The sequence below is a fragment of the Leptonychotes weddellii genome, chromosome X, assembly GCF_054177405.1.
Source record: "Leptonychotes weddellii isolate Sample4059 chromosome X, ASM5417740v2, whole genome shotgun sequence".
Taxonomy (NCBI): Eukaryota; Metazoa; Chordata; class Mammalia; order Carnivora; family Phocidae; genus Leptonychotes; species Leptonychotes weddellii.
In genome coordinates, this window is record NC_138385.1 from 75,990,764 (window position 1) to 76,011,739 (window position 20,976).

A 20,976-nucleotide genomic window follows, 5' to 3' on the forward strand; every position below is an offset into this window, starting at 1 on the left:
TTGGGCAACATCGAGCAAATTTACCCTTTGGTCTGGCAATCACACTTCTAGGAATTGATCCCAAATATATTACTGCAAAATATATGAGAAGATGGATGCAGAAAGCTATACTTTGTAGCAGGTTTTTTTTTTTTTTTTAAAGATTTTAGGATGCCGGGTGCCCCTGTAGAAGTTTTTGTAATAGCGAAAGATTGGAAGCAGCCCACATACCTTTAATCGGGGACTGGTTGAATAAAACGAAAGTCACCCCCAAGTGTTATGGCTTACCCTGGCATAAGGACATATAGAACAATGAAAGAGTATAGAATAGAGAGCCCAGAAATAAACCCTCACATAGATAGTTAACCAACTTTTGACAAGGGTGCCGAGACTATACAATGGGAGAAAGGACACTCTTTTTAACAAATGATGCTGGGAAAAGTGAATCCACGCACAGAGAATGAAGTTGGACCCCTACCTCACACTGTACCCCAAAATTAACTCAAAATGGAGCAATGACCTAAGTGTGAGAACCAAAACTGTAAAACTTTAAGGAGAAAACAGGAGTGAATCTTGGTTAGGCAATGCTTTTTCAGATATGACAGCAAAAGCACGAGCAATCGAAGAAAAAAGAAATTGAGCTTTTTCAAAATTAAAAACTTTTGTGCTGCAAATGATACCATCAAGAAAGTGAAAAGACAACCCATAGACTGTGAGAAAATGTTCACAAATCATATGTCTGATAAGGGACTTATATCCAGAATATATAAAGAACTCTTACAACTCAATAATAAAAAGACAAATTAAATTACCCAATTAAAAAATGGGTAAAGGAGGGGCACCTGGTTGGCTCAGTTGGAAGAGCGTGTGACTCTTGATCTCAGGGTCATAAGTTTAAGCCCCATGTTGGGTAGAGAGCTTACTCAAATAAATGAAAACTTTAAAAAAAATGAGTAAGGGATTGGAATAGACATTTCTGCAAAGAAGATATGTAAGTGGGCAATAAGTACAAGAAAATATGTTCGACATCATTAATCATCAGGGAGATGCAAATCAAAACCTCAGTGAGCTACCACTTCACACCCACTAGGATGGCTGTAAGCAAAAGACAGACAATAACAAGTATTGGCGAGGATATGGATAAATTGGGACACTGTGCACCACTGATGGGAATGTAAAATGATGTGGCCACTTTGGAGAACAGTTTGGCAGCGCTTCAAAATGTTAAATAGAGGGGCGCCTGGGTGGCTCAATTGGTTGAGTATCTGCCTTCGGCTCAGGTCATGATCCTGGGGTCTTGGGATAGAGCCCCGCATTGGGCTCTCTGCTGGGTGGGGGGGGGGTGGAGCCTGTCTTTCCCCCCTCCCTCTCCCTCTACCTGCCACTCCCTTGTGCATGTGCTCTCTCTCTCTGTCAAATAAATAAATAACATCTTTTTTTTTTTTAAAAGATTTTATTTATTTATTCATGAGACAGAGAGAGGCAGAGAGAGAAGCAGGCTCCCAAGGAGCAGGGAGCCCGATGCGGGACTCGATCCCAGGACCCTGAGATTATGACCTGAGCTGAAGGCAGACGCTTAACCGTCTGAGCCACCCAGGCGCCCAATAAACAACATCTTTAAAAAAAATTGTTAAATAGAAAATTTCCCATAAGCCTGCCCTGGCAATTCCACTCCCAGATGTGTACCCAAGAGATATGAAGACATATGTCCAGAGAAAAACTTGTAGACATTTGTAGCAGTGTGATTCCTTTTTTTTTTTTTTTTAAAGATTTTTTATTTATTTATTTGACAGAGACAGAGACAGCGAGAGCAGGAACACAAGCAGGGGGAGTGGGAGAGGGAGAAGCAGGCTTCCCGCAGAGCAGGGAGCCCGATGCGGGACTCGATCCCAGGACCCTGGGATCACGACCTGAGCCGAAGGCAGACGCTTAACGGCTGAGCCACCCAGGTGCCCCTGTAGCAGTGTGATTCCTAAGAGCCAAGTAGTAGATAGAAACCAGATGCGCATCAACTAATGAATGGATAAATGTGAAAATGAGGTCTCTCCACACAATGGAATATGATTCAGCCGTTAAAAGGAAGGAAGGAGTGGCACCTGCTACATCACGGATGGACCGTGAAAACATGATGCTGAGCGAAGAAGCCAGACACACAAGGCGATTTGTTTTTACAAAATATTATTGTACGATTATTGTATGATATATTGTACGAATATTGTACGATATTGTATCTTAAAAAAACAAAACAAAACAAAGAAGTTGTTTCCTTTCATGACCCACGATGCCACTGCTCATCACGTTCTATTTGCTACCAGCGAGTAGCTGAGGCCAGCCTGTATTCAAAAAGAGATGGTTTAGGTTCCATCTTGTGTGGGACGAGCGTCAAAGAATCTGGAGGCATGTTTTATTTATTTATTTATTTATTTATTTATTTATTTATTTATTTATTTATTTGACAGAGAGAGAGAGCACAAGCAGGGGAAGTGGCAGGCAGAGGGAGAAACAGGCTTCCCGCTGAGCAGGGAGCCCGATGCGGGGCTCGATTCCAGGACCCTGGGATCACGACCTGAGCCGAAGGCAGCCGCTTAACTGGCTGAGCCACCCAGGCGCCCCTGGAGGCATGTTTTAAAGCCATCATGCTTCCTCTGCCCCGCACATGCTCCAAATCTTTACAGGCGGGAAATCCTTGAGTGCGTGGAAACCAAGGAACCCCACTGAAGTGCCTGGGGAGGGCTGTGATGTTTCACGGAGCAACCCGCATGGGCAGTTCGGGCCCCGCTGCCCATCCGTGTCCTGTCTTGGGCTGACCTGCGGTCGGAACAGGGCCCTGCGGAAACGGACTTTCCAGAAGAGAAGCCAGTAATCCGGGTTTTATGTGAGCCTTCACAGCCGTTCATGACTTTGATAAAAACGCTGTGTAGGCCAAATAAAACCACCCCGGTTAGGCTCCGGGGCTCACCAGTTTGCAAACTCCAGTGTATGGCCTGGAGATTTTTTTCACTCGCACAAAAATACGGCACACGAATTTCCAGAATTGTGCCGGGTCTGGATGATTCAACCCCTGTGTAGGGGCGAAGAGACCACTTCAAGAGCCTCTGGCTCAAATGTTCCCCAGAGAAACAGTGCAGTGAGGCCCGCGAGCCTGGGGTCTTGGTTAATTTCCTGATAAATAAATAAGTGAATCCAGTGTACGGCAGGAGTTTAAAAAATTCTTTTAATTTAAAAATTTTAAATTTTTTATTATACAAATGAACTGCAAGCCCATGGCGCCGGGGTCGGGGGGACGGGGGGAGGCAAGGTTTGGGTGATTATGCTTTCAATTTTCTTTTTCTGTGCATCTCTCTGTTTTGTTTTGTTTTCATGTGCTTTATAAGCAGCTTTTAAAGCAATATATGGCAAACATCTTTCAATGTGAATGACTATACTTCTTTGTCAATATTTTTGATGGTTGACATGGTATTTTATTGTCCTAGGATGTATTTAATCAACATTCTGCTCTACCAGTAAAGAACAGCTTTGGATTTGAGGGCCAAAACCAAAAGGGTGAACAAAAACAACACATGAATAAAATAATAGTGGCTTAAATAAGGTAGAAGGTTTTTTTTTCTTAAATAAAATAGAAGTTTATTTTTATTTTTTTATTTTTTATTTATTTTTAAAGATTTTATTTATTTATTTGACAGAGAGAGAGAGCAGGAGAGCACAAGCAGTGGGAGCGGCAGAGGAAGAGGGAGAAACAGTCCCCCTGTTGAGCAGGGAGCCTGACGCAGGACTCGATCCCAGGACCCCGGGATCATGACCTGAGCTGAAGGCAGTCGCTTAACCGACTGAGCCACCCAGGCACCCCGCAAAATAGAAGTGCTGTGTCACCATACCAACTTTTGCTCTGTCTCTCTCCACACACGGCTTTTACCTCATGGTTCTGTGAAGCTGCCAGAGTGCTGGCCATCATATCCACATTCCAGATAGCAGGGAGAAGGAAGGGACAAGTCACACCTGCCTCTTGTAAGATATCGCCCAGAAGTCATCGCAAACAGCTCCATTTATGCGCCATGGAGCATACACTCATAGCTAGGTGCAAGGGAGGCTGGAAATACAGCCTTGATTCTGGGCATTCTGTGCCTCTTTAGAAAACATAGTGTCCGGGCGCCTGGGTGGCTCAGTTGGTTAAGCGACTGCCTTCAGCTCAGGTCGTGATCCTGGGGTCCCGGGATCGAGTCCCGCATCGGGCTCCCTGCTCGGCGGGGAGTCTGCTTCTCCCTCTGACCCTCCCCCTCTCATGTGCTCTCTCTCTCTCATTCTCTCTGTCTCAAATAAATAAATAAAATCTTTAAAAAATAAATAAAAAAATAAAAAATAAAACATAGTGTCCAAACTGTGCAAACTGTGGCCTCCATTCTTTTTTTTGGAGTTGTCTCTACACCCAACATGGGACTTGAACTCACGACCTCGAGATCAAGAGTCGCATGCTCTACGGACTGAGCCAGCCAGGTGTCCCTGAACTGTGGCCTCTAGATACCATTTTCCACCTGAAAAGAATCAGGGCTTTTTGGAGAACTGACTGATTCCAGACCTGGGGCAGAAAATACAAGCTGAGCTCTTTTGCTCAGGCCCGTGGCGCCGGCAGGATGGGCAAGTGTCGCGGTCTCCGTACTGCCAGGAAGCTCCGCAGCCACCGACGAGATCAGAAGTGGCATGATAAACAGTACAAGAAAGCCCATTTGGGCACAGCCCTGAAGGCCAACCCTTTTGGAGGCGCTTCCCATGCAAAAGGAATTGTGCTGGAAAAAGTAGGAGTTGAAGCCAAGCAGCCAAATTCTGCCATCAGGAAGTGTGTCAGGGTCCAGCTGATCAAGAATGGCAAAAAAATCACAGCCTTTGTACCCAATGATGGTTGTTTGAATTTTATTGAGGAAAATGATGAGGTTCTGGTTGCTGGATTTGGTCGCAAAGGTCACGCTGTCGGTGACATTCCTGGAGTTCGCTTTAAGGTTGTCAAAGTAGCCAATGTCTCTCTTTTGGCCTTATACAAAGGCAAGAAGGAAAGACCAAGATCATAAGTTTTGATGGTGAAAACATGACAATAAATTTTCATAAGCCAAAAAAAAAAAAAAAAAAAAAAAAAGAAAATACAAGCTAAGTCTGGAACATCTTACACAAGAAAGCAAGGGAACTTTCCAAGTTTGACGTGGATTATGTGAAATAAGCATCTCTCTTATCAGGCAACTATTATTATAGCCTTTCTGTGCCACATAACCGACCCTAATCCTAACTGATACAGCAGTTTACCTTAAGAATGAGTAGCAGAGTGCTCGCTTTGGCCACACATGTACTAAAATTGGCACAATACAAAGACTAGCATGTTTCCTGCTCAAGGATGAGACGCAAATTCGTGAAGTGTCCCATTTTATTTTGCATGGTAGCTACACTTGCGGCGAGGGTAACATAATATAGAAGTTGAATCACTGTTGTACACCTGAAACTACAGTAACATTGTTATAGTACTCAAAAAAAAAAAAAAAGAAAGAAAGAAAAGAAATGAATAGGAGCGGGAAAAAAGGCAAAGAGAATATGGTCAAATCTGCATTTCAACTCAGGTCTGATCTGAGTTCAAATCAATGGCCTTCTCTGTAGACTAGAACGAGAATAATGCCCTGGGTTGCCTGAAGGATTAATTGGGATCCTGTAAGTAAATGGCTTAGGACAATGCTTAGCATGATGAACGGATTCGGTGCTAAAGGCACCCCAGCTGCTGTAAGGCTTGCTAGGATGGTCACAGGTAACTCAAACTCCCAACTGATCAACAGCGACCTCATGGTAGTACTTTCTGGAGGGCTCCTCCGCCGGGGCTCCCTGTCTGAGGAGCAGCTGCACCACCTTCCCAGCTGTGTACACCATAAACCAGGGGGTTGTCCTGTCCCACAAATCATCAGTCCAACTGATGGCCAACTGTCCTGCCCTCCTAAACACCCCCACTCTGTCTCCTCCGGCCACCTGTACGGCTCCCCCCTCCCTCCGTCTCCTTCCTTCCTTCTCCATCCATCCTGCTTCCTGAGAGCTCTTTGTAAAGGCGGATCCCATTGAGTCACTCGGGCTGCTCTAACAGAATACCATAGCCTGGGTGGCTTATAAACACTTCTCACGGTTCTGGAGGCTGGGAAGCCCAAGATCAAGGCGCTGGCAGACTCGGAGTCTGGTGAGAACCTGCTTCCTGGTTCATAGACGGTGGTCATGTTTTTACTGCGACCTCAAATGGCAGAAGGGAACAGGGCGCCGCGGGGGCTTCTCTTAGAAGGCACTAATCCGGGGCGCCTGGGTGGCTCAGTCGTTAAGCGTCTGCCTTCGGCTCAGGTCATGATCCCGAGGGTCCTGGGATCGAGCCCCACATCGGGCTCCCTGCTCCGCGGGAAGCCTGCTTCTCCCTCTCCCACTCCCCCTGCTTGTGTTCCCTTTCCCGCTGTCTCTCTTTGTCAAATAAAAAATTAAAAAAAAAAAAAAAAGAAGAAGAAGGCACTAATCCCTTTCAGGAGGGCTCCACCCTCAGGACCTAATTGCTGCCCAAAGGCCCAGCTCCTAATGGCATCATCGTGGGGGTCAGGTTTCAGCATAGGAATTTGCGGGAGGAGGCGGAAGGGAGACACATTCAGTCCATTGCAGAGGCAAAGAAGGTTAACCAAGGTTTAGTCATTATTCCTGGTTAAGGTACGAATATCGGACGTTGTCGTGAATAAGCCCTTTAAAGCTTGCTTTCGAAAGCAGCAGTCCGGGGGTCGATTGTGGGGGTCACAAATGCACACAGAAAGAAAGCATGAAAGACAAAGCCTAATGGTTGGGCAATGAGTACTAGTAACTTTGGATAAAATTTCCGCACAGAACGTGGAGGGTCTCAAACTACCCAGTTGGGCAGGGGGCGCTCCATGCTCTGGGAAGCTGAGTCAGGTCATGGGTGTAGTGTAGTGCAGACGAAACCACCAACGTCAAAGATTTGTGGGAAGTTTGAATAAGAGAGCTTTGGGTTGTGACAGTCGAAGAGGCAAAACCATCTCAACTGATACATTATTTTAAAAATATGTGCTTTTAGGTACATGTAGGTAATTGTGATGGCTTAAAGAATATGTCTACAAATTCTCTTTTCCTTGTCTGTGGGCTAGACCTGGTAGCTGGCTTCTAGTGAATAGAATAAAGGGGACATGGGGCGCCTGGCTGGCTCAGTTGGTGAAGCATCCAACTCTTGGTTTCGGCTCACGTCCTGATCTCACGGCTCCTGAGATGGAGCCCTGTGTCAGGCTCTGTGCTCAGCACAAGTCTGCTTGGATACCCTCTCTCTCTGCCCCTTCCCCCACTTGCGTTCTCTCTCTCAAATAAATAAATAGATTAAAAAAAAACCAAAACCCCACAAATTTGTGATATAGTCAGTGTGACCACAAATTCTTTGATGCTTCCCTCATTGAGAGCCTGTAACCAGGCTGACCTTAAAGAGATTTGCCTGAGCAATAGAACATGGCCCAAGGGACATTCTGGAACTTTTTTTTTTTTTTTTTAGTTGAGGTGCAATCGACAATAACATTATGTTCATTTCAGACGTACAACACAAAGATGCCATACTTGTATATATTGTGAAACCACTATAAGTCTAGGTAACATCTTGTAACATTTTGTATAGTTACAAAATTGTTTTTTTCTTGTGATGAGAAATTTTAAGATTTACTTTCTTAGCAACTTTCAAATATGTAATACAGTTATCGGCATTATTAACTACTGTTGCCATGCTGTACTTTGCATCTCCATGACTTACTTATTTTATAACTGGAAGTGTGTATCTTGTGACCCCTTTGGCCCATTTCGCCCACTCAACATTCTGTAAGTTCTAAGGCTTGGTCAGAAGAAGCCTGGCAGCTTCTTCCTTATTCTCTGGAACACTCTTTTTTTTTGAGAGAGAGAGAGAAAGGGGGGTGGGGAGGGTGGGGAAGAGGGACTAGCAGACCCCCCACTGAGAGCTGACATGGGGCTCCATCCCAGGACCCTGAAACATGACCTGAGCCGAAGTCAGACGTTTAACTGGCTGAGCCACCCAGGCGCCCCTGGAGCACTCTTTTTGGAGCTGTGAGCCACCATGTATGAAGTCCCTGTACCAGAGGTTGCTATGATGGAGAGCTCGCTTGGACAGAGCACATGGAGACTCTAGGATACTGCTTGAGGCACAGACAAATGCCCAAGGAGCCCCAGTCATTTGGATCATCCTATCTGAGGCCCCTGACATTACCTGGAATAGAGAGACAAGACAGTCCGCCAAGCCCTGCCCACACTTCAGGTTCGAGAGCAAAAGAAATGATTGTTGCTGTTTTCAGCCGCTAAATTTGGAGGCAATTTGTTACCTAGCAAAGATAACCAGAACACTAATTGATGTGCCTCTTTAATTAGGAATTAAATAAAGAGATCTAGCAGCAGGTCTAACAAATACCATAATTTCGCATTAGTGATGAGTGTAATCAATATATTGAGGTATTGGCATCAGCTGTAATGGGATATGAACGTATCTGTGATTCTGATTGGTGACCAAGTCACAGATGCTACTAAGACATTTGTAATCGTTACCTACACGCACGACCAAAGGAAATGCTAACTTTCAGTTAAAGACGAACGATAAGAACAAAAAAAAGATTACCCGTCCAAGTTCACAAGTCGCTGGATTTCTAGCTGCAGATCCCAAGTTAAGAAGCCCTATTTCAGAGAGAAATCGGGGCATTCCTTTGATGACTGATTCTGTCCTTCTTAAGAATTCAGTGAAGTTGCTTTTATAGACAGCTGAACAGACTGTATTTTTAAATGTGTTTTACCGGAAGCTTTAAAAATACCCGTTTTTCATTCTTCTCACTTTCTGATGTTCTTTCTCATTTTTCTTCTACGGCAGCTCTCGCTCTCCCTTAGTGCTCTCTCCTCCTCTCCGTCCCCAGAACCCAGCCGGTCAGCGCACCCCCCCCCCCACACACACACCGGGCCCCTGGCCTGGACCACACAGAAGGTTCTTCCAGTCTTCAGTCATGCTTGCTCCCACCCACCCACTGCCCTGCTCACGGGGGCGCTTCCTAGACCACAAATACAAGCCTGTCCTCTCCAGCTCCCAAGTCGACCCGATGAGCAAAGGGGAAACACGTTTCTATGATAAAAACATGCCAGAAGCAGACTCCTCTCTCCTCGCAACACTTCCCTTATAGCTCCCCAGTGCTCAGGCTGGTTCCAGTCTCCCTAGGTTTGCTTTTCCACATCCACCCTCTGGGAACACCTCCTTGCATTCATCCCCAAGACTAATGCGTGCACCTTTGTGAAGACCAGCAAGGTCTGCATCACTTTCTCCAGGAAGCTTTTCTTAAGCTCTCCACCCTGAGATGAAGTAACCACTTTTCTCCCCCATCGGCCCACCCACTCTATGGAAGGGTGGATTTTTTTTTTTTGCACGTTTTATCAAAGGATAGCACACACCCAGAAAAGCACATGTATCATAAGTGTATCACTCAACGGATTGTCATAAACCAAAAAGACTTGTCATACTTGTGGTGCAGGCAGCAAGGAACACAACTTTCCTGGTCTTTTGGAGGTGCCCCTTGTGCCTCCTCTTGGTCACTATGCCCTCCTCCTAGAGGGTAACTATTATCCTGACCTCTAACTGCCAAGGCGAGTTTTAAACTTCGGATATGTGGAATCCTACGGTAGGTGTCTTTCGATGTCTGCCTTCTCCCGCTCAGTATCATGTTTAGGAGATCCCTCCATATTGCTAAGTGTGATTATGGGCTGCTTATTTTCACCGCTGTATAGTATTCCACGGTGGGAAGATAACAGTTTCTTTCTCTATTCTACTGTTGATGGGCATTTGGGTAGTTTCCAGTTTGGGGCCATTACGGATAGTACTGTAGGGAACCCTGTCCTTTGGTGAACATGGGTACACAATTCTGGTTGTATGTATACCTACTAACCTACAAAGACTTGTTGAAATGTCTGCAACCCTTTATTGCACATCACTATACTTTGTGTCCTTGCTCCCCTCTTCTAGATTGGGAGCATCTTTATCCATGGGCCCCATCTTACATTTTTTGGTATCATTGCCATCTAGCTTATAGTAGCTGTCCAATACATATTGTTCAAATGAATGGATACTGAAGGCTGACAAATTGCTAGAAAGAAGTATTCCTTCTATGGCCTTTATATTGTCTCATCCTTCTATTCTTAGATTTCCCAGATTCTATTTTTGACTATTTAGACTTTTGTATTGGTGTGTTACTTTTTTTTTTTTTTTTACAAATTTACTCAAATCCTTTGTGGAAGAGTGTGAAATACACACACACACACACACACACACAGCATCCCTCTTCCCATCTAAGCTCACAGAAAGGAGTGGAACAAAGCAATTGGAGGGGTGCCTGGGTGGGCTCGGTCTGTTGTGTCTGCCTTTGCCTCAGGTCATGGTCCCAGAGTCCTGGGATCCAGCCCCGCCCGCATCGGGCTCTCTGCTTGGAGGGGAGTCTGTTTCTCTCTCTCTCCTTCTGCCCCTCCTCCCACCCTGCTTGGAGGGGAGTCTGTTTCTCTCTCCCTCTGCCCCTCCTCCCCCTGCTCATGCTCTCTTGCTTGCTCACTCTCTCAAATAAATAAATAAAGTCTTTAGGAAAAAAAAACATTAAAAAAAAGTAATTTGAATATGTGATGGTTTACCTACTCTTTTTGAGAAGGAGAGTCTTGGCGACTCTACCAAGTCCCTGTCCCTGTGACAGGAAGCAACCTGAGTCATTTAGGTCACCCTTCAAATGTTTTACCATTTTGGTCGTTGAAAAATACCATGCACATAGAAATGTTCTTTTATCTTTAAGTCGCACTTCGGGGCATACCTATAGGAGATTCGTTCATCTAGAACTTAATCATCCTGGTTTTGCTCTTCACGCTTTGGGTGACTTCTTGTAGGGTATGAATGTGTGTTTTGTTTCATTCTGACTATCTCCAAGCATGGTTCCTCTCTGTAAGTTAAAATGGTAATGAATTCTTACAAAGATCTGACTTTCAACTGCAAAGCGATCAAAGAACTATTTAAAACTGTTTTACTTCTGCTAGTTTATCATCCCCTGTCATTGCCGGAAACATTATTTTGCTATATATTTGGTTCACTCTTTTCTCTTACTCGCCGCAATGTGATGTAGGTTGTATTCCTCATGGCATTTAGGCAATGGTTCTCAAGGTTGAGAGAAATGGGTGGGTGTCTTCCTTTGAGGTTGGAAGAGGCACATCCACCCAATCTAGGTGAAAGAGAAATGTGTTTCATGTCATTAGAATGGTTTAGAGCTATGTCAGAATGCAAGATTGACTCATGTATTAGTTATATATTGCTGCCTAACAAGCCACCCCGCAATTCGGTGGCTTAAAACAACAAACATGTATTATCTCAGGGTTTCCGTGGGTCAGGAATCCTGGAGCAGCTTAGCTGAATGGGTGTGGCTCAGGGACTCTCATGAGGCTGCAGTCAAGATGTTGGTTGGCGGGGGGGGCGTCTGGGTGGCTCAGTGGAGTAAGCGGCTGACTCTTGATTTTGGCTCGGGTCGTGATTTCAGGGTGGTGGGATCGAGCCTTGCACTCAGCGGGGAGTCTGCTGGAGATTTTCTCTCTCCCTTTCCCTCTGCCCCTCCCCCCTGCTCGTGCGGTGCATGCGGGCGCTCTCTCTCTCTCTCTCAAATAAATAAATAAATCTTAGAGAAAAAGATGTTGGTTGGGGCTGCCATCATCTGAGTGTTCTGCTGGGGCTGAAGACCTTCTTCTGAGATGGCTCATCCCCAAGGCTGTTGGCAGGAGACCTCAGTTTATTGCCACTTGGCTCGCCCCACAAGGCTGCTTGAATGGGCGCAGGACAGGGCAGCTAGCTTCCCCCAGAGAGCAACGAGGAAGCCACAATGCCTTGTATATGCTACTGCAGTCACATTCTATCCATTAGAAGTGAGTCACTAAGTACCGCCCACAACTACGGGAAGGAAAGATCAGCCTCCACCTTTTGAAGGGAGGAGAATCAAAGAATTTGTGGACATTTTTAAAAACCACCACAGATGTAAGTTAAGTTAATTGGATCCAATCAAGTGTTGATGCAACGTGGAAGGTGACTACATATTTCCCTCTCCTCCGATCAGATGACAGAGTGCCCAGAGCTCAGCGGTTAGAAAAGAAGCAGTGTGGCATTTACCTTGAACTTGGAACCTGAGGTTAAGAAAATAATTCCACCTGAAGGGGACGGCCTTGGAGCTTCAGTTGTCATAGCAACTATAAACAGGATTAAAAAGGGCTCTGTTGGGGTCTGGGGTGTAAGCAAATTCTCCCTGGAGATCTGTAGGGCCTATATCCTGCATCCTAGCCCCCAGTTTCTAGCAGGCCACAAACATCCATACAGCGTGAGGAACCGATGACCAACGTCAAAGGGAGATTCTCCAAAGAAGGCCGAATCACGACTCTCATACAAATGTAAAATGAATACTTGTCAAAGATTTTATTTAACCCATTAATTAAATGAAGGAATGGGTGAGCTATTCCAACCCATTCAGAGGAGAATTGCAAGAATAGAAACATTTATAGGTGGGGAATATTGAAATAAATTTGCAAATGAATGCAAAACCGGCTTTTGGGGTTGGGGGTGGGGTTTTTCTCTCTCCCGGATGGAAGTTTATTTGCTTGTTTGTAGGCCAGAAGTATTCACAGTGCCATTAGGTATCTGTGCCTTCTTGAGTTGTAAAATAGCCTAGTGAAAGACAAAGGGTCAGGTCCCAGTAGGTTCAGACAACCCCATCCACCCCCCTCAGGTTCCAACATTCCAATGAAAGAAGAGCCAGTAATCTCCTGATTATTCCAAACCCTTAAATTTGTCCCTTACATCAAGAAACCTCAACTCCCTCGAGATGGCAAAACACATTCCTCAGAGGGGGGTCCTCTTAACCTCGGGAAGGTTGAGAATTGAACATAGAGAAGATGAAATCAATCAAACCTACTGTGGTGGTATGTGGTTGTTACGTTCAGGAACAATCTGCGTATGCCATTTAATGTGGAACGTTTGTGAAAACGTGGGGGTTAGTAAAGAATCTGACGGACGAGCCTTAGGATTCCGACTTGAAATTGTATAAGAGACGTTAAGCTTGCAGGTTTCAGGTAAAAGGAATTAAGATTTGACTTGGAAAGCACAGTGGCAATTGTTCAAGCCAACTGGAGCTTCACTATATTTACAAATTTAATTGATTTGATTTACAAATGTTTGAGTCCTCGGGGAGGTTTTGCTTATTAGGGTCATAAGTTTGTCCATTCAAGCGTTCCTTTGAATGCTCGAAAAGAAGATAAAAACGAAATATGCATATATATATATATATATATATATATACACACATGTATATATGTATATTGCAGTCTAAAATGTTTAGGGGGGTGTCTGGCTGGCTCAGTTGGTGGAGCACGTGACTCTTGATCTCAGGGTCGTCAGTTTGAACCCCACGTTGGGTGTAGAGATTACTTTAAAAATATAAAATAAAAGAAAATGTTTAGGAAAAATTCGCTGAAGTCATATGGGTGGAACAGTTTAAGAACATTTAGTCTGAAAACAAAAAGAATATTTCATCTTATTTAGTCAACGTGCCTTGATCAAGCCTTTATCAAAGACCGCTCTGAAAATGATTGCTTTCATTTTTTTTTTTTTTTAATAAAAACAAGGTTAATGAACGGAAGTTAGAGACTTGTGGAAGTCTAGGTTTTAAAATCTGGAACTCCAACAGATTAATAGCAATTTAAAACCCAAATGTAAGTAGTCTCTTCTGTACTCACGCACGCCAGCTCACTGGGATATCAAGTTTTTCCCGTTGATGGTGGGGAGGAAGGAGGAGATGCCCAAGAAGGTAGAGGTGGAGTAAGCCAGGAAGCAAAACGGGAAGGCACATGTTCTCTTTTCGTTTAAAATGAGTTATGTGTCAGTTTTAAAACAGAGCTCCAAGACTCTTTGACTCACCTCCCCATTGAGAGATAAGAGGGAGGGGCCAACATCTTCTCCCCCTGGAATCTGGGTTCTGCGGCTGCTGGGCCAATGGAACATGGCAGAATGAACACTGCTAGCTTCCAGGCTCCGGCCTTCAGTAACTGGCAGCTTCCATTTCCCCTCTCTCTTGGGTGCTGGCTCTTGGCAACCAGCCACCATGCTGTGAGGAGGCCCAAGTGATCTTTGGAGAGGCCCACATAGAGAAGAAGCAGAGCCAGCACCGACTTGCCAAGCATGTGTGTGAGCCATCTTGAAAACGGATCCTCGAGCCGCCCCCAGCTGACACAGCGTGGTGCAGAGGTGAGCTGTCTCTGCCAAGCCCTGCCCAGATTGCAGATTCTCGGGCAAAATAAATGATGATTATTGTTTACACCGCTAAGCTTTGAGGTGGCTTTACCCAGTAACAGATAACCAAAACAAGATATAACTTACACATAGGAAAGTGTACAGCCTGATGAATTTTTGCATTTGTATATAACCGTGTAGCCATCAATCAGGTTAGATACAGAATATTTGCATCTCCCCAGAAGGTTCCCTTAGTCAAAAGGCTTCTTGAAATACTACCCAGGAACCTGAACTATTAGCCTACCGCTCTGGGCAGCTCCACATCTATTTTTTCTCAGAGAGGTTTCCAAACTTAACTGGATTAGAAACATTCTCTCCAGCATCCATCGATGAAATAAAAACAGGCTATGATGTGCGGGCCCGAAAGAAACCAAGGCTCAAATGGAAGACAACCAGATTGCAGTCTGTAACCTCTGGGAAGTAGGTCGGCAGGAAAATGAGCTGATCTGCTCTTAAACTCCCCATCAGCAGAGTCACCTCGTAAAACGCAAGCACATAGGGGTGCTGTCTTAATACCTGTGGTCAGGCCTGCAAGGCCTGATTTGGTACTTCTAGTCCAAACTGCCCAAAGCAACTGAGGCCAAAAAGGCTTTGGGGAATCTTTAAGCAGGGCGGGGGAGACTCCCCCCTCCAAAATCTGCTCCACCAACTGCTTTACTTCAAACTGTGGGCTGATTTCCATTAATCACACTTGGCCTTAATTACCCTGGAGCAGCCTTTCTTCCTCGGGCCTGGGGCAGGAATTTTAAGGGGCTCCTGACAAAGCAGGTCCCTGAGACCAAACAATAGTGGAGACTCCAGGAAGAGACTGGGTGAGCAAGCCTCCATGCCCGCTCCTCTCTTTCCCGGAGACCCAGGTTCCAGGCCGGCTTGTGATCTCCCCAGGTAGGAACTCGAGTTCCTCCACTAAATAGATTTTCCTTTTGTTGTCACATTAATTTGCAACTCATTAATAGTGACAGAAGTGAGGTACTGCACCGATTCCATTTGCATATTCATGAGAGACTTATTATTAAACAAATAAGATTTTCCTATCTTCGCGAGCACCCAAAGTAGGGCTGAACAGTACATTACACTGGCCCCGATGCTTTATTCTCTCTTTAATATGTTAATAGATGCAGTTGATTTCTTTAAGTAAATACGCATCTATAAAACAACACGTACTTTATAAAAAAGAAATCATTTAAATAATAATCCATTAGCAAAGTTGGCAACAATTTAAGAGGAACAACGCATTAATACCAACGCGTGAGAATCAATTTGCGAATTTTAACTCTGTTGGGTGGTGGGCTGCGGACGACCGAGGAGGACGACCTGCGAAAGTGTGTGCCGCTTAAAAAAAATATTTTAATGAGTTTGCGGAGACAGGCGCTCGAATCCTTCGCGTCTTTCGGGTGCCGGCTCCCAGTAGGGCGAAAACTGGCTGTGTCCCGACCCGGATCGGCGTTTTTCCGGCGTCCTCGGGGCACTGGGATTGTGAGCCGAAAGCAGGCCCGAGCACCTCGGCGACCCCGCCGCTTTCCCTGTGCCCATCGACCCCCGATTAGCACCCGGTTCAGCGGGGTGGGGGCGGGGCAGGGCCTGGTCTCCCGGCGAGACTCCCCCACCCGGCTGGGACTGGTGGCCTCCCGTCCTATCCGCCCCCAACTCGGGCATGGCTTTCGTCACAGCCGGCTCTTTCCTGCCGGGGTCAGGGCGGGCTCCCCCCGCGGCGGCGCGGAGCGCGGGGCCAACCGCGCACCCTTATCTCGGCCGAGTCAGACACTCGCCGCGCGGAATCTGTTGACATTTACTATTGTTCGCAGGAGTCCGGAGCACGGGGCGGGGGCGGGATGCGGGCGAGGAGAGGGAGGGCGGCGAGTGTGGGGCCTGCAGTCGGCCCGAGTGTGTGTTTGTGTGAGCTCGTGAAGGAAGGGGGGGTGTGTGTGGAGCGCGCAGTCTCCACGGAAAAGAAAAGTGGCCCGCGGGCCCGGAAGCTTCCAAGCCGGCTGACCCGTCTACGCCGGGAATTGTGGCGGTGGTGGGTGCGCAGGAAGGGAGATGGGGCAGCCGGCGGTGGGGTCCGCCGATGGAGGGGGTCGGTTCCAGCCGCACGGCCCCCGGTGACCTGCAGGACACAAGTGCATTTGTGCCGAGCCGTGGCGGGGATTAAAGTGCCATACGGCCCGAGCGAGGGGGGCGAGGCGGGTGGAAAACAACTCCCCGCGCGCACAAAGCGCGCATTGTTCCAGCCACCTCCATTATGCCGCGCTGCAGCCAAGAGCCCGTTTCGCAACTGCCCGCCCGGCGCGCGCGCGCGCGCACGCACACACACAGACAGACACACGCGCGCACACACACACACACGAATTCTTCCCCCCCCCCCCCCACCTCCGCCCCGGGCCGAGGCCGGGGGTGGGTGCTCTCCGCCGGGACTGGAAGAGGCCGCTGGGGCCGGGGTGGGAGGCGTTGGCGGGGGCTGCTCGTTGTTCAGGGCTGGGCTTTTTAATGTCTTCTTTCCCTAATCTCCTCCCCGGCACTTTTCCTTTTCTCCGTCTCCCCGGGCCTGCCCCGAACGCACCCCAGAGCCTCGAGCTCCCCAGGAGAAGCTGCGACGGAGGTGTGGGTATTGGGGAGGGGCGCTCGCAGCCGCTGTCACCCGCGGATCGCAGCCCCAGGCGCGCAGCGCTTGCCGGCTCTGCTGAGGACACGTGCTCGGGAGAAACAGGGGAAGCATCCCGCCTTCCAAGGAGAGGCTCCCGGAGCGCCCCCATCCCGGGCTCTCCAGGACTTCCCCTGGCCCGGAATCCCGCGCCGCACTGCCGGGTCTGCCGGCTGGAGCTTGCCAACTGGGACAGCTCGGCCGCCCCTACCCTCACCACGCCGGTGCCTGGGCCCTCTCCTCCGCCCTCCCTGGCTTTCACGGCACTGATAGGCACCCCGAGAGGAATTTAAGGCTTGCCAGCCTCTTAGGCTCCTACCCTGTTCTCCCCGGAGCGGAGCGGGGCTGGGGGGCTGGGAGAGAACTAAGGCACCCCCCTCGCCTCCCGCCGCGCCCTCCCTGGTGGGCAGGTGGGGAGCGTAGGAGCCGGAGCGCGGCGAGCCAGCGCGGTCTGGTTTCCTTTACGTTTACAAGCTATAAATAAACTTCCCCTTGGGCGGATGCGCGCTGCGTCCAAGGGCGGCTTCCCGCCGAATCGGGCGGGTGGTTTACGATCCGGGCCGGGAGCTGGTCCTAGCGCGGCCTGAGCTCAGGGTGGGGCGCTGGCTCTGGGAGAGCTCAGAGGTCGGCCAGGAGTGGCCGAGTGACCCTCCATCCCCCGCGGGGCTGGGGCGCCTCTGCGGTGAGGCCCGAGGGTGGGGCTGGGTGATTTATGAGCCGTCACCCCACCCCGCCCCTCCCGTTTCACTTGTTTTCCTCGCCTTCTGCCCAGAGCCTCGCCTCCAACCTTGCCCAGGGACGATTGGCCAATTTCAGGCTGCTGGAGCGCCAACGGCGGCCCGGCGGGGCGCGTGTCCGCAGGCCGTGGGTGAGGCCCTCGGTGCTTTCACCCCCCGCGCCCCCGCCCCGGGTCGGGAGCCGGTCGGCTGCGCGCGACGAGGCTGGGCGGCCTTGGCCGGAGAGGCGGGGAGGAAGGGCTGGCCGCGCGACTCCGGAAACTGCGGGCCTGCGGGGTGGATCGCTGACCCTCAAGGTCACCGGGCCTGGGGAAACCACCGGCCCACGCCGGAGCAGAGGCCACCGCCCCAGTCGGAACCCTACTGGCGGGGGGGGAGGTTTGCGCAGCTCCGCGCGGAAGCCCGGAGGACCGAAGACCGAGCGCGGAGGCCGCCACGGGTCCCAGCATGGCCCTCCCTCAAAGGGACGCAGTTTCACTGGGCCTTGGCGCGCGCACCGCGAGCCGGGCCTCCTCGAGTCCCCAGCACACGTGTGTGGCGCGGCTGGCGAACGCGTAGGGGCCTGTGGGGACTGCAGAAGGAGCGGGGTGACTTCGGCAGCGGCTGCGTTCGCTTCCGCCGAGGCTTGGGAGGCTGCGGAGGAGAGAGGCGGCCAGCCGAGTGGGCGAGGGCCTGGCTTGGGAATGAGGAGGGGGCGCCTTGCCTCCGGGAGGCTCCGTAGCGAGCGCCCCCACCGTCGCCTTCTCTCCGATGTCTGCAGCCCCACTGCACCCCAGGCTGGCTCCTCTGCCGCGTGTTTGCTTAACCCTCGACCCCTCCGCGGCAGCTGCGGGTAGACGGATTCCTGGCGGCGCGAACGCTGGGGCTGGACCCCAACCTCGCGCCGTCGGGAGCTCCCCTCCCCCTCCTGAATCCCCAGGCCGAAGGTCCCCATGGGCCGGCGTCTCCGCCACCTACACGGGCTTGGGGGCCTTCGGGGACTGACAGAAAGGGACCCTTGGCAAGGTCCCCATTGTTCCCTGGGAGCTGGGAAGCTGACTCACGCTCTGAGCACAGAGCGATGCCGAGTGTTTTCTCGGCAGCCTTTACCCGAGTGCTTTATTTAGACAGGCTTTATTTACAGTACACATGTTTTCGGCTCGTTATTCTGGAAGCGGGAATGGAAACTGGGCAGAGCAGGAGTTCTCCCCGTGAGCCTCACGTTTGGAAGGGGCTGAGGCTCAGCGCAGTCGAAGGATCCCTCTCCCGCTGGCTAGGTTCCCTAGTGAGATGCTTTGGAGGAAAACGGGGAACGGCTGGGAGTAGAGGGCGCTGGGACGCACACATTGGGTCACCCCATCCGATAGTGCTGCTGTTCAGAATGCCCAGCACCCCAGCAGAGGTGAGACATCCGCAGGCCCATTTCACAGACTTGAGGGAGGGCAAGGGCCCGCAGGTCACACTGACGCCACCAGCTTAGGGAGGAAAGCCAGCGTCTTTAACTTCATTTCCTGGGCTGCTTCCTTACCGCTTTGGACCTCCCGGGTGACCCAGATCCCGGTCTCTCTGGATTCTGTGCGGGGCCTTGTCTGAGTCCTGAGGGTAGGGTACCAGCCGGCCAGGCCGCTGGAAGGCCTGTGGTTACCAGTCCGAAGTCAAGCCTGCTTTCTGGCAGCTTTTCAGTAAGTGGGGTGGTCCAGTTAGGGACTGCAGGAAATTGTCTGAGCTAGATTAAATATTTTACAAAACCTTCGGGGGGCCCACGGTTGACTTGAAGCTGGCAATGTTAAACCAAACAAAAGTTAACGAGTTCTCTCTCCTGACTTTTTAGGTACAGTTCAGCGAAAACTGGGGGTAGTGGTCTTTAGAGGAAGCAAGTTTAATGGTGTTTCCTCTCATTTTTCTCCACATTGAGATGTAGTCTTCCGGCGTGCTTGCAGAACTCAGTAGCCTCTCTGGAGCTGGGGTGAAAGAAAGGCCTCTCTGGGGTCTCTCCGGGTGGGTGGGGGGGAACAGCTGACTTGATCTCCCCGCGCCTCTGAATTTTAAGCCCAAGCCTGTTTGTTCGCTTCGGACTCCTGCACGCAAGCAAGGAGGTGCTCGGGCCCTCGGAACTGCACGGGACACAGTGCACACACTGGGGCCCCTTCTCCCGGCCTTCCGCTAGGGCAGCCCCTGGGGGAGAAAGGCCTACCCGTCAGGAGCCAAGGCCCAACAGCCACGGCCTGGGTTTCTCTCCTTTTCTTCAGTCTCCGGCTGCAAATCCCGAATGGCTTTCTGGGGTTTGTCTGCAGTGTTTCCCTTTCTGAATCTCACATCCCTTGGTCCCTGCCCTCTGGCTTGGGGGGTGACTTCTCCCCTGCATGGATACCCACCCCATCCCCATAACCAAGCTGTAGTGTGCCAGCTCCGCAGGCCAGAAGTGAACCCTGGCCAGGTGAGAGGAGATGGCTTGACCTTTGCAGGAAGGGACGAGAAGGCCGATTCACAGCTTGCGGCCGGCGCTGCGGGGAGACCCAGGGCTGCATAGGGAGCCGCATGCAAGCTTGCCACAGCCCCAGCGGCTCTGACAGGAGCCTGTAAGAGGAAAGCGGCTCGGGGAGGCAGAGAGCTTCTGTGCAGGGTGTGTGTGCCCCGGCGAGGTGCACAGGCCGCTCAGCGAGTGGAGCTGCCTGGGGCTGGGGGCTGTGGTTGCTGCCAGTGGGGCGGAGTGGGGGTGGGGTGGCTCACAGAAGCTGGGGGCCAAGGTTGGGGCTGCAGTGGAGGATGGGGCCTCTGGGGAAGACAATGGCCAAAGGAAGCTGCTCTCGGGGCCCAGCCACCTGGAGACCGTCTCATCCCATGGTGGGGGGAGGGGGAGTGCAGCTCCAAGGAGCCTAGGAAGGGCAGAATCGCCAAAGGACAGAGAGCCAGGAGCCTGGTTGGGTCTTTAAACATGAATATTTGGGGTGGCAACACCTTCCCAGGGGAAAATAGGCCCTTTATTTGTAAGTCCCCAAAGACCCCAGGGACAATGATGTCAGAGCCAGCCTGCTGGTCGAGGGGCACCCAGGGGTGTGTGTCTCGGGAAGGGGCAACCCACGCTGGACCTTTCCTAGGCTCTGAGGGAGGGGTGGGCAACGACCGGGTGTTCCCGCCGGGCGCCGAGGCTGCTGCCACTGGGGGTGAAGTGGGAAGGTGCTGCCTTTAGCTTGGCTGCTGGAAACCATTGTCTGGGTCTGCACCCAGCGCTTCTCCAGCCGGGCTAATTCTCCACGTGT

General features: G+C 50.0%; 1 protein-coding gene and 1 non-coding gene across 2 annotated transcripts; both read left to right on the forward strand.

Moving 5' to 3' along the window:
* Positions 1-4,576: 4,576 nt before the first annotated feature.
* LOC145717871 (small ribosomal subunit protein uS12) lies at positions 4,577-5,068 on the forward strand. The gene has a single exon (XM_081808991.1). It carries the CDS (start codon positions 4,608-4,610, stop codon positions 5,037-5,039), a length of 432 nt encoding a protein of 143 aa, XP_081665117.1. The 5' UTR covers positions 4,577-4,607; the 3' UTR covers positions 5,040-5,068.
* Positions 5,069-5,285: 217 nt separating this feature from the next.
* Positions 5,286-5,391, forward strand: LOC115941031 (U6 spliceosomal RNA). The gene has a single exon (XR_004075755.1). It is a non-coding gene; the product is annotated as a U6 spliceosomal RNA (small nuclear RNA).
* Positions 5,392-20,976: the final 15,585 nt, after the last annotated feature.